Source organism: Pleuronectes platessa, chromosome 9, assembly GCF_947347685.1.
Source record: "Pleuronectes platessa chromosome 9, fPlePla1.1, whole genome shotgun sequence".
NCBI classification, from domain to species: domain Eukaryota; kingdom Metazoa; phylum Chordata; class Actinopteri; order Pleuronectiformes; family Pleuronectidae; genus Pleuronectes; species Pleuronectes platessa.
In genome coordinates, this window is record NC_070634.1 from 1,537,719 (window position 1) to 1,550,788 (window position 13,070).

The 13,070-nt window shown below is 39.1% G+C and overlaps 1 protein-coding gene across 1 annotated transcript in view; it reads left to right on the plus strand.

The window, feature by feature from the left end:
• The first annotated feature begins 225 nt into the window (after window positions 1-225).
• st3gal3a (ST3 beta-galactoside alpha-2,3-sialyltransferase 3a) overlaps window positions 226-13,070 on the plus strand; it is a 71,771-nt gene continuing 58,926 nt past the window's right edge. The window contains exons 1-2 of the mRNA XM_053430955.1: window positions 226-340; window positions 5,175-5,326. Coding sequence (XP_053286930.1) covers window positions 5,218-5,326 — 109 coding nt within the window. The 5' untranslated portion in view covers window positions 226-340; window positions 5,175-5,217. The remainder of the gene's footprint in view (window positions 341-5,174; window positions 5,327-13,070) is intronic.

Genomic DNA, 13,070 nt, shown 5'->3' on the forward strand with positions numbered 1-13,070 from the left:
GCCGAAGACTCTGTGGCAGATGAACGAATCATTGATCCGACAACACAGTCGGGAGTTGAACGATTCGTTCATCTGCCAGGTACGAGTCTTTGGATCGTTTGCAACCCCCCCCACCCCCCCCACCCCCCCCCCCCCCGTTGAAACGAACGAATGACTCAAAAAGAGATTCGTTCATTTTACTTAGATTCAAAGAACCGACTCGGTAAAAAGATCCGAACTTCCCATCACTACTTGTGAGGGCCGGGATGTCTTCTTGTGACGCCAACGTGGATCAGGAGCCCGGGGGCTAGCGCCACTGCAGCAGCTACCGACGGATCGGAGGTCAACTTGAGAATTAACGGTACACGTCCGAGACTCTGAGCCTCAGAGCGGATTCCTGGCTAGCGCAGCCAGCTATTCATCTGTACTAGCTGCTTGCTATGTAACGTTTTGCTCGTGTCTCTGATATGTGTGTTGTCATCTCTATGTGGTGTGTCGAATGGCAGCTTTACGTCTCCAACCACCAGCTACGTGAATTATTAGCGGAGCTAACTCTATTTCGGCTAATAGGCGATAGCCCAACATAGTTAACGAGCTAGCTGCAATAACTTGATGGTATTTGTTTTTACTGTTCCCCTCATTTAGAGTCACAGGGGATGTTTTTCTTCAGGACAGTAACACTGAATAATTCTCAGCCGAAAGAATAACATGGACGCTTTGCTCTTATTTCACTCCTCCGGGCTTCAACAGCTGAACATACACTCAAACATGACAGAGGAAACGACTCCTCTTGAATATAACGAACTCAGAATCGTAAGACATACGGCAAGGTTTGGGAATTTATACACTTTTAGCGTTTTATGTCAAGATTATAGTGATGTTTAATCATCTTTATTACGATCAGGGGTTTTAATGTGCTCGATATGTTAAACATAATCCTCACTCTCCGAAATAAATTTCCCACGGGATTAATAAAGTATTCATCTATCAATCTATCTAATCACATTAGGATCACTAGTATACAAACACATACACATTCATATGAGTTAGAGGACACTGACACTAAAATACTGAGCCCTGAACAGCAGTCCTCAAGTTTAAAGCCAATTTGACATCAGATGTTGAACTAACAAAATGTTGCCATATATATATATACAAACCTGACAAATAATTGAATAATTTTTATTTTGTGTAGCACAAATTAACAACCTTTTTTTTTTTCAAGGCACATTTCATATTAATGTCAAGAACTTAAAATATTGTAGAGAAACCCATCAGTTCACAATGAACACTTGAGAAGGGGAAAACGTCCCTTTCAACAGGAACAAACCGGCCCTCACCAGTTGGGATGCTTATTATTTATAACATTATTACATCTATAACAGCATTATTGATATCTGGGATCTCTGACTAGGGTCTGGCTAGTGCTTGACAAGCTGATGCTGTCTTCACATACATACGTCTGTGTGTGTGTGTGTGATTTAATATAACCTATATTAATTTCATGCATACATGATAATACCATTGATAATAAACCAGTGACATTGTAGAAACTGAAGTGAAGATAGTAATTTCACAAGTGCCCATCATGACGGCCACTAATCGAACCAATATTGTTTATTTTTCCTAAATAAGATCAGTTGTGAGGAGCACAGGAGTGTGACCCGACAGAAAGAAACCAAGCAGATGCTTAGACTGGGGTTTTCTGTAAACACTGTGAAGAAGCCACTCCGCCTTTGTCTTTTGATGATACATAAGGACTGTGTATGAATAGCAGGAACGGGAAATTCAGACGGCATCATTCTTAAAAATAGTTTTACTCACAATACAGAATGTACAAAGAAGAGCAGTGCCATTTCCTTTATATCACGCATAACCAATGTGCAATTTGTGCTATAGAAATTTGACTTTTTCTATAATGTCATGAATGGTAAAAAAAATGCTTTTTAAAATTCCCCAGAGGAGAGGGTGGTGTTTTCAAATCCCTTGTTTTATGCCACAGTTAGTCCAAAGTAAAACAATATACAGTTTACTGAGGGAAGATTCACAAAGATCTCCAATTGCATTGATAAACAGTCATAAAAGGATAAGTGGACAGATTCAGCAGACAATGAGTTTAAGCATAAAACATGTAATTTTTAACTTGTTTGTAGTGAAAGATGGCAGCACCTCTGTTAAATTTTCTTTTATATTTATTGGAATGGCAATCACTGATAACAACTAGAATATCACCATCAAGACCCAAGCATAATTCCTTGGGAAATTAAGTGGTCAAAGGTAAGAGTTCAAGGTAAGTGTAACCTCTCAAAACATATATTTTGTCTTGTGAATGTTATATCCCAGGAAAACCTCTTAAGACCTGGAAATACATGTATGTTGAATGAAACGGCACTAGTTGTAATATAATTTAGCGTCCTCTAATAATTACTGACTGACAATTCTGTGTTTGGTTCAGATGAGTTGTATTAACTGCGCAGTGGAGAGAGAAGATTACAACAAGGAAGTAAAATTCTGTCTGATTGTTGGCATTCAGAGTTAATATTTTGTAATATTTTTGCAATAGTATTGCATTTCTATTAAAGGCATTGCAATACGTTTCATTGGTTGACCAAATGTGGGCGTGACCCAGAGCAAGTCTCTAACCCAGGGGTGGGCAATTAATTTTCCCGAAGGGCCACATGAGAAACATGGACAGTTGTGGAGGGCCGGACCAATAAGCTGAACTTAATTCTACTCATATTAATTTGATAAGTTTCTACAGGTAAGATGTTATGGTTAGGCAATGAAAAAGTGAGGCAGGCAAAGTAATAACGCCAACAATATATCACACTTTAATCTTATCACACTCAACATTTACAAGAACAGTTGTGAACAAAGTATGCAATTTTTTGCTGTATTCCAAAGATCAGCTTTAAATTAACTGTATACAAAGTGCTATTACTATTTGCATATAGTCTAATCAGCCCATTTGCGTTTTTTTTTCTTGTTAAGTGAGAGAAATCTAGTCTGTTTTGGGCATGAACAAGTGCACTGAAGTCAGGTTGAATATCTGAGGTGGATATGCGAAGGACAGCTGACAGGTGATCATCAGTGAGAGAGGATCTGTATCTGTATTTGTTAAACTTCATCACAGAAAATGTTTGTTCACATATGTAAGTAGATCCAAAGAGAACCAACATCTTCTGAGCATGCCTCCTCACGTATGAAAAGTTCTCCTCTTTGAGAGAAGAATAAAACATTAGCAGTGATACTGACTAAAGTGCTCTGCCAGCAGTGTACCTGCGGAGGTGATCCACTGATGGTGGGGCTTCTTTCAGTGTTGGCATGTGGTTGAGAATGTTACCCTCCAGCTGGCTTGAAAGAAACTGCAACTTTCTCATGAAAGTCTCACCAGGCTGTACATTTCATGTGCAAATAGGCCCTTGCCTTGCAGCTTGGTATTTAGCTCATTCATTAATGCAGTGACATCAACAGCAAATGCAAGATCTTCCATCCAGTCTGCATCTGAGAGCTCTGGGCTGTCCTTGCCTTTCTTTTCACAAAACTCTTGAATCTCTGTTCTCAGGTCCCATACTGTTTTAAGCACTTTGTCCAGACTGAGCCATCTGACAGCTGTGTGGTAGCCTATGTCCCCATGTTCAGTCGCATGCTCCTCCAAAAGTGCAACAAACTGTATGAGATTCAATGCTCTTGCCCTGATAAAGTTAACAAATTTAGTTACAACATCAGTAACATGATTCATTTTGAGCACTGACTTACACAACACCTCCTGATGTATAATACACAGGGTTCGTACACATTTTTAACCCATGGATTTCCATGACTTTTCCATGACTTTCAATATCTTTAAACCAACTTTCCATGACCAAACATTTTGTGAGATCTCAGTTTATACATGCAAAAGAGACTAAATTTAGTATTTAAGCTAACAATGAGAATTTCAAAGCATACAGTAAACCTTGAATTACACAAATGAATGAGACAATAGTTTGATTGACGTCTGTTGTAACACATGGCATGTACTTTTCCATTTGTAGCCAAGCATGGTTAAATCTACACTTCCCTGGCGTAGTGCATATTATCTCACCTGCTTCCCCACCGAACATTTCAATTAGTATGAGATAGTATGCCTACTTATATTTTGAGCGTATTTCTTTTAAAAGCATATGAATTAATTAAAACTCAGCGTAAATGAACGACATGAAAATATGAATATAACAAATCTCCATGACTTCTCCAAAACTTTTGGGATTTAATTTTTTGCAAGCCCTTTCCAGGACTGGAAATAAACATTTAACAATTCCATGACTATTCCAGGTTTTTCATGACCGTGGGTTAATTTCCCTCACTTTATCTTGCATCCGCTTCAAAAGTCGTCCCTTTTATTGACCGCATTGCTGCCAGCTCCTCAGTAATCGCAAAGTCTTTCGTCATCCAACGTACAAAGATGAGTAACTGGGCTGTGTCGCGGACATCACAGCCCTCATCCAGAGCCAATGAGAAAAAGTCAAATCGACTACTTTCTTTAGCAGCGGAAGCTTGAGATTTCCCGCGATGTCCTCGATCCTTCTCGTTACGTTTCGTCCGTAAAAGTCTCTCCGTGCTTTGTCTCGTAATGGCGGTTCAAATTGTAATCCTTAAAAACAGCGATCTTTTCTCCACAAACTAAGCACACGGCTTTACCTTTGACTTCAGTAAATAAATACTTAGCAGTCCATGTCTCGTTAAAAACTCTATCTTTCTTCTCTTAACGTGGGCTGATTTTTGCGGACTTTAACAGCTAACTCACATCTCTTCTTAACTCCGTTCGCCAACACATAATCCGCTCGCGGCATTCAGGATGTACGTCAGGTAAATGTTAAAAAAGGCACTTTCAAAATAAAAGAAATGTTGTTGTATTCTCTGCATGATGTTCACTTATTTACGTGTGATTCCTAATATTTCGTTGACCTCATGGGGCCGGTCACAGACAGCCAAAGGGCCGGATGCGGCCTGTGGGCCGTACAATGCCCAGGTCTGCTCTAACCCATCTCCCAGGGTGGAGCAATAAATCTCTGCTCAGTAAGAGAGCTCTGTTGCAGAGATGCTATCTGGTGCTGTGGCTCAGACATTCAGCCTCTCACATGTGATTGCATTAAGTCATAACATGAAGTGTTTGAGTGCAAGTCTAACTGGTTTATCTCTTGTTCAAATAGGCTCCAGTGTGCAATGGGCCATGTATGCTAGCTTGAGAAGAAAATGAAACCCAGTCGCAACCTCCTCCTGGGCCTGTGTTCCATGCTGGCTCTAGGATTCCTCTACTACTCATCGGGGAGGATCAGCTTACAAGGCTGGGTCAACAAATCATGTGAGTTAGAAGTGGCCATGATGTCATGTACAATATGACCTTATTTAACTTGTTTCATTGAGAAGTGGGAAGTGCACTATCAGTGATAGGACTCCATGACACAAGTGCCTAACACGGTAATTTTCATTTAAAAAATAAAAATGTAAAATAAACCTGTTTACGACAATTTACTTTAAAAACGATAGTTGTAATTTAAACCTCTAAACGGTAATTTTCTTTAAAAATAACAATTGTCACATAAACCTGTTAACGGTAATTTTCTTTTAAAACAACAATTGTAACATAAACCTGTTTACAGTAATTTTGTTTAAAAACAATAGTAGTAATATAAACCTCTGAACGGTCATTTTCTTTAAAAACAAAAGTTGTTTACGATCATTTTATTTAATAGTAAAAATTACTGTGAAACAAATGACAGTCTCAGTGATAAACACAGTACATAATAGTATTTCATTCAAATGTTACATTTTACGGTAAAATACTGGCAGCTGTGGTTGCCAGAAATTCCCCGTAAAAAATACAGTACAAATTGCATTACAAATGCAGCGCCACTGTAAACCAAGGGACAGAAACTGTGCATTTACATATTCTCTTTGAAAAACTAATTTAACGGATTCAATAACTTGTTCATTAAATTCTCAAAGAAGTGTTGATGTTTTTGCTGATCTTGAAAAAACATGTGTGCACATACAGTGCCTTGCATAAGTATTCACCCCCCTTGGACTTTTTCCCATTATGTACTGTTACTAACTGGAATTCAAATAGACTTAAATAAACTTTTTCCCGTTTGATCAACAAAACATGCATAGTACTTTGGAGGTGCAAAATAAATTTTATTGTGACACAAACAATAATGAGAACAAAAAAGTTGACATCTGTTGGGTGCATAAGTATTCACCCCCCTGTGTCAATACTTGGTAGAACCCCCTTTCGCTGCAATTACAGCTGCAAGTCTTTTGGGGTATGTCTCTACCAGCTTTGCACATCTAGAGATGGAAAGGTTTGTCCATTGTTCTTGGCAAAAAAGATGAAGCTCAGTCAGATTGGATGGAGACCGTCTGTGAACCGCAATCTTCAAGTCTTGCCATAGATTCTCTATTGGATTGAGGTCTGGGCTTTGACTGGGCCATTTTAAGACATTAACATTCTTTAATCCAAACCATTCCTTTGTAGCTCTGGCTGTATGTTTAGGGTCATTGTCCTGCTGGAAGATGAACCTCCGCCCCAGTCTCAAGTCTTTTGCAGACTGCATCAGATTTTCTTCAAGGATTTCCCTGTATTTGGCTCCATCCATCTTTCCCTTTATTCTGACCAGTTTCCCTGTACCTGCTGAAGAGAAGCATCCCCACAGCATGATGCTACCACCACCATGTTTCACTGTTGGGATGGTGTGCTCAGGGTGATGGGCAGTGTTGGGTTTTCGCCACACATAGCGTTTTGCATTGAGGCCAAAAAGTTCAATTTTGGTCTCATCTGACCAGAGCACCTTCTTCCACATGTTTGCTGTGTCTCCCACATGGCTTCTGGCAAACTCCAAACGGGATTTTTTATGGATCCCTTTCAACAATGGCTTTCTTCTTGCCACTCTTCCATAAAGGCCAGATTTGTGGAGTAGACGACTAATAGTTGTCCTGTGGACAGATTCTCCCACCTCAGCTGTGGATCTCTGCAACTCCTCCAGAGTAACCATGGGCCTCCTGGTTGCTTCTCTGATTAATTTTCTCCTTGTCCGACTCTTCAGTTTGGGTGGACGGCCTCCTCTTGGTAGGTTTGCGGTTGTGCCATATTCTTTCCATTTTCTTATGATGGATTTTATGGTGCTCAGAGAGATGTTCAAAGCTCTGGATATTTTTTTATAACCTAACCCTGCTTCATATTTCTCCACAACTTTATCCCTGACCTGTTTGGTGAGCTCCTTGGTCTTCATGATGCTGTTTGTTCAGTAATGATCTCCAACAAACTCTGAGTCCGTCACAGAACAGGTGTATTTATACTGAGATTAAATTGCAGACAGGTGGACCCTATTTACTAATTATGTGACTTGCAAATGTGACTTGTGAATGCAATTGGTCGCACCAGATCTTTGTTAGGGGTTTCACAGTAAAGGGGGTGAATACATATGCACTCAACACTTTTCAGATTTTTATTTGTAAATAATTGTGAAATCCATGTAATATTTCCCCCCACTTCCAAATGATGCACTATTTTGTGTTGGTCCATTACATAAACTCACGATGAAATCAATTTTAATCTGTGGTTATACCATGACAAAATGTAGAAAAGTCCAAAGGGGGTGAATACTTATGCAAGGCACTGTATACATGAAGGACAATCCATAGTGGACTGAATAAACATTATGAAAAAATTGTCACTTGCCCTGAGTCCAGACCTGACTGAAGAGGGGGCTCAACATGGGATAGAGTGTCACACAGACACGTGTCCAAGATGTTGGAACCTGAAGTATATGTTCTCACCAGTTCTGCTTGATGATTGACATGTTATCCATCAGGTGTTCACTCTAGACTGGCACTATCCTCTCTGCCGACAGAAAAACAACAAAGCCAAAGTTAGATTGATTCAGTGCTTAAGCATGCTGCTTACATATAGACAACCTATAGACTCACAGCCACAAACAGAATTTTGACTACTCAGATTTAAAACAGCAGACAACTGGAAATATAGTTATATCTAACATGCAGCCATAAACTATACCACTGCTTACCTCTAACTAGGCTCGATAAGACTGGTGTCCTTGTCATCGGGTCCAGACTTGACAGCAGGTTGGACAGTCACATACAGACATGATATGATGTTCAGGAAATTTTTTAGTAAGTCTTTTCATCAGCACTGTGGATGACAAACAATCAATAACAGTTTTATATAGCACTAATAATACAGCACAACACTAATAATACAGCAATTTGCATAGTATTTAAACAGTGGCTAAGTTTTTCTCACAACAAATATGAAAAATAATTATATGAAACATTAAAGTTAACAAAGAAGGCCATAAATGTTCCAATCTACTGAAAAATAAAGCAGTAAAAGCAACAGAACCAAGGTGGTTTAGCTAACCTGTTGAACATAAAAATGGCAACTACGGCTGCCACTAAAGACAATTTTTATATCGATTAATCTGTCGACCTTTTTACAGATTAGTCGATTAATCTAAACGATTAATTTTCCTCCCAAAAAATTTAATTGAACATTTAATTCCATTTCCGAAGCGCCAAAGAAAACCAGGAGCCTCTTATCGAACCCCCTGTTAAACCTTTTTGCAGTTCACATGGGCTGCGATGCGCCTTGTGCGGATGGTTTCGGCGTCAAGTCTGTCGAGTTCGCTTAATAATGTGCGTGAGACAGTCTGTTTACTAATGTTGACATCTTTATTCAGGTCCTCACTTCCGTCTCGGACCCCGCCCCCCACATTCATTCTATGAAGACCGTCATCATTTACCCCCAAACCAATACATTGAACGGGTTACATGCAACAAGCGGAGAAAGCAGAATCGCAGGCTGACCGGCGCTGAGAAATGCGCGTCCCATATGAACAGCCGGGCGCCACCGCGCTTGAGAATAGCGCTGTGCTGCGTGGGGCGGTGCGGCGCAGCACCTCGGCGTCCGGTGTAAACCCGGCGTTACGTAGTGATATTGAAGAAAAACATAAATTCATAATTTGTGTGGGTCCGATGCGTCGGTTTAAAATATTGATGTCGACGCATTATCAGCGTCGACGTCATTGATGACGTCGACTAATCGATGCAGCCCTAATGGCAACACTGTGCTTACAAAAATAGATAAATGTAAGGTCTTCTTTTGTTAAAAGTTCAGTGTGTAAAATGTAGTGACATCTAGTGGTAAAGTTGCGGAATACCCTTCACCTCACCCTCCCCTTCCAAACATGAAAGAGAACCTGTGGTAAACTTCACTTTTTACAAAAACTCAAAGGTGTTTAGTTTGTCCAGTCCGGGCTATTGTAAAAAAACATGGCTGCCTCTGAAGAGAGTACCCACTCCAAGGGTACATTCTAGAGTTAAGAAAACAACAATTTGTACAACCACTTACCACTGTACAACAAATTCAGTAGCCCTCCACCTACTGTGAAGTGTCTCAAAAGCACTCAAACAAAGGCTTAGACGTTCCTCACAGTTTTAAGTTGACTGGATTGACAGAATACCCTGAAAAACTGCTAATGGCAAAATGTAAATATATATATATATAAATTATAAGAATAATATCTGAGAATCTTTTCAGAATCATATAATAAGCCTGTCTTCCACACAAAGTATTTGACAAAAACAAAAGAGCAGCCTGTAAAAAACAAAGATAAACACTGTTTTTGCCTTGACCTTATTGTTCAAGTAATAATCAAGGAATTATTCATTCCAATAAAATGTGCAATACGCAGTTGCTTCTGACAAAAACAAAATCAAAAAGGACATGTAGGACACCTTCCTCAATGTAAGGGAATTTTTTTTTGCCATTTCAGAATTATGTTATAAAGGTCAGTCTTCAATCAAAATGTTTGATCTAATAAAAAAAATCAGCCTGACAAAAACAAAACATATTGCTCTTTCCTTGACAGTACAATAAGCCAGTTCACATACATTTATATGAACCAAACCAACCATGCTTGTTCAAGCACTCAAACCGACTGTAAACATAAAAAAATACTGTTTTGAATAACACTGTATAACAACTAAGGTACAGTAAAGTGCATAATGTTCAATACAGATACTGTAGCTGAACAGTTCAGTTGAAAAAGTCACTCTTTAACCTATCTCTCTCCCCTCATGATCAGAGAGATCTGAGAGGAGGGTGAGAACTCTTGGGTTTACAGAAAGTTGCTTCTTGTTCTTCTTTGTTTCAACTTTCGTGCCCTTCTCTGGATTGATAAGGAAGAAACACCTTTTTGAACACAATAATTCATAATCAACCACTATATAGAGTGATTTGTTCTAAAGCATGAAAATGGTGTTTATTTCTTTACCTTTGAAGGATCTCTAGTGTAGAGGCCAGATCCACTGGATAGTGTATGTTGAGACAATAGTAGCATCCAAACATCAATAAGATGGCAGTTATGAAGCTCGGGATTTGGTCGTTCACAACTCTGCGGTCTACGCTCAGCATGAACTGCCTTGAGGTATAGCAGGAGTTTCCTGCAAAAAAAGATACATGGGAGAGAGCACAAAAGCCATTATTTTCTCAAAAAAAATTATAAATGTTACAGGGCTGCAACAAACACTTACTTTACTTATCAATGTATGTCATTACTTTACAAAACTGAATATCAACTTAACACATACAATGATGCATGGTGTCACAGGCAAGCTTTCTAGTTGAACTTCTCTTGCCAGACATGTTTCTTCAACGTAGTGGAAGAGGTTTTCCTCTTTTTCACCAAAATAGGCGGATAGAAGGAGGAGCACCACATCCTTCATATCTTCGGAGCATCCCATTAACTGTCCCCCCTATAATTTCCAGCTTTGTGACCGCCACCAAAACCCACTTGCACTTGCCAGCGCAAATGGTTCTCATGAAGTCCAGAAGCTGTTTTCCCTTCTTTTCTAAATTACAGATAAAAACCTCTCTCAATGACACTCCAGTGAGCTCTTGAAAGTGACTGTTATGCCAATTTCAAGAAACAAATACGGCCACTCCTCTGAAAGCGAATGCAGATCTTTTCCGTTGTTTACATCTTTACGTTGGGAGTAGTAGGTGCACTTCATAAGAGTTTCTACTAGCGCTTGGCTGAAGTTTGTCTGTTCACTGAGCACTGTTGGGCCAGAGCCCAACAGTGCTCAGTGAACAGACAAACATTTCTTCTTTTGCATTTTGAAACTCTACTTAGAACCTTCCTAAGATTCAACAGTGCAAAATGCAAATTCATGCATTTTTTTAACTGGTCTTAAGATTTTGATCAGGAGTGTATTTTGTAATAATCTGATAATCTGATTTTGAATGGAGATAATTTAGCTCATTAAGCCTCTCTCATTTTTCTTTTACTCTGGAACTGGCTCAATTAGCTCTCACCAAAATGACACTACACTGTTGTTTGGTGCGCACTCTTCCTCGAGGGAAAGATGCTTACTTAAAGCTGCTAGTGGAACAATGCTACCTCAACTTGAAAGTAGGCCACAAAGCAAATTTTGACTTGTTTGTTTGTTTTAAGGACTCTTTGGATTACTATATGGTTGTTAATAAAACTGGGTAGATCAGTTTTCATTACTTATTACTCAGCTGTCCAGCTCCTAATTGTACTGTTTCACGTTTGGGCTGAGAACAAGGCTTTACATAATTTATATTTGCAAGACTATATCTGAATTAAGGTAAACAAAGAAAATGTTAGAACCCATCCATTAACATCCAGCTTAACCCTATAGTAAGTTTTATTATTTCAATGATTTTTTCACCTACTTCTTTTATGCAAAAGCTTTTATATTCGCCCGAACTTCTTTTATAGACAAGTCATGATTAAATCAGATTAAACATCTTCTTTAACCATACCATTATTTATCTTACCTATTTATAACCACATGTTAACTTCAGAAACTGCAGAAACCCCTCGCTATATCGATTTGCATACTTTACTGTCATGTCTAATAATTCTAAATGCATTTAGGACTGTCTGTCTATCAAATGTGCACTTTCTTACATGTGTTTATAACAAGGAATCTGTTATCTGCAAAAATGCTTCTTTTGTAATGTGTCTATTTAGAGAAAGGACATTCTACCTGCAGAAGCTTTCAATATAACCATTTTACCAGTTGGGGGAGCCAGTTTATTTCATTAGAGACATAATGTTTCAGTTGTGGTTTTAGTTTTCCTTAGTCTTTTCCATACTTCTACATGGGTTAAAACATTAATTCATTGTTGAGCCAAGTTGCTGTTGATAGTAATTAATTTCATCAGTTTCATAAAGTATCCTCTTCAGAAATATAGAAGCTGTTCTCTGGTTCAGTTATTGATAGTGGGAACTGACCTGACATCCACTCAAACTTATAATGTATGTTTGACACAATGTTTTATACCATTGCCAACTTACAGTTTTATTTTTCAATTAGTTGGCACTGTTTCTAAGAATTTCAAAGGGTAAGCTCTGTCAGAGGAATGTGTTATCCTAGAGCTGAGAATAAATCCACTGTTTTAGCTCCTTTTCCCTTCAATAACATTTATTAATATATGGAGCAGAAAATCCATATTTTTAAATAGATAATCAAATACATAATCAATACAGAATTTATTCTTTAATAGTAGAATCTAGTTTTTCATATTGACACCTACATGGTATGAGTTTAATCAGTAGGTTTCGCTAGGTCTGAAGATCAGAGCTTGGCTTGGGTCTTGGCTGCACAATTTCAGCCAACTTCCTCAGCAGGTCAACAGGCCAGCCTGTGCGCACTTTGTCCTGGGAAGTGAAGCTGTCCAAGGACCTGGCTCCCTGCACTCTGCCTGGGGCAGAGGAGCTGTCAAAAGTACTTTGCCGGTAACTTTCACCAGCAAAAAAATCCAGCAAATATGCGGTGATGATGGTATGAGCTCAATCCAACGGTAGGCTTCACATGACCTTAGTATTGCGGTGTCTGTCCTAGCCCTACTTACTCCCACCAAACATGGCACCGGGCACACTTCTCCTCAACACCATACCTCAATTAAGTTGCCTAGACTCAGAAGGGTGTCATACACGGCTCTATTAGCAAGCTTATCCTTGCCTCTGACACCTTGAAGTGGCCAGACCATTATA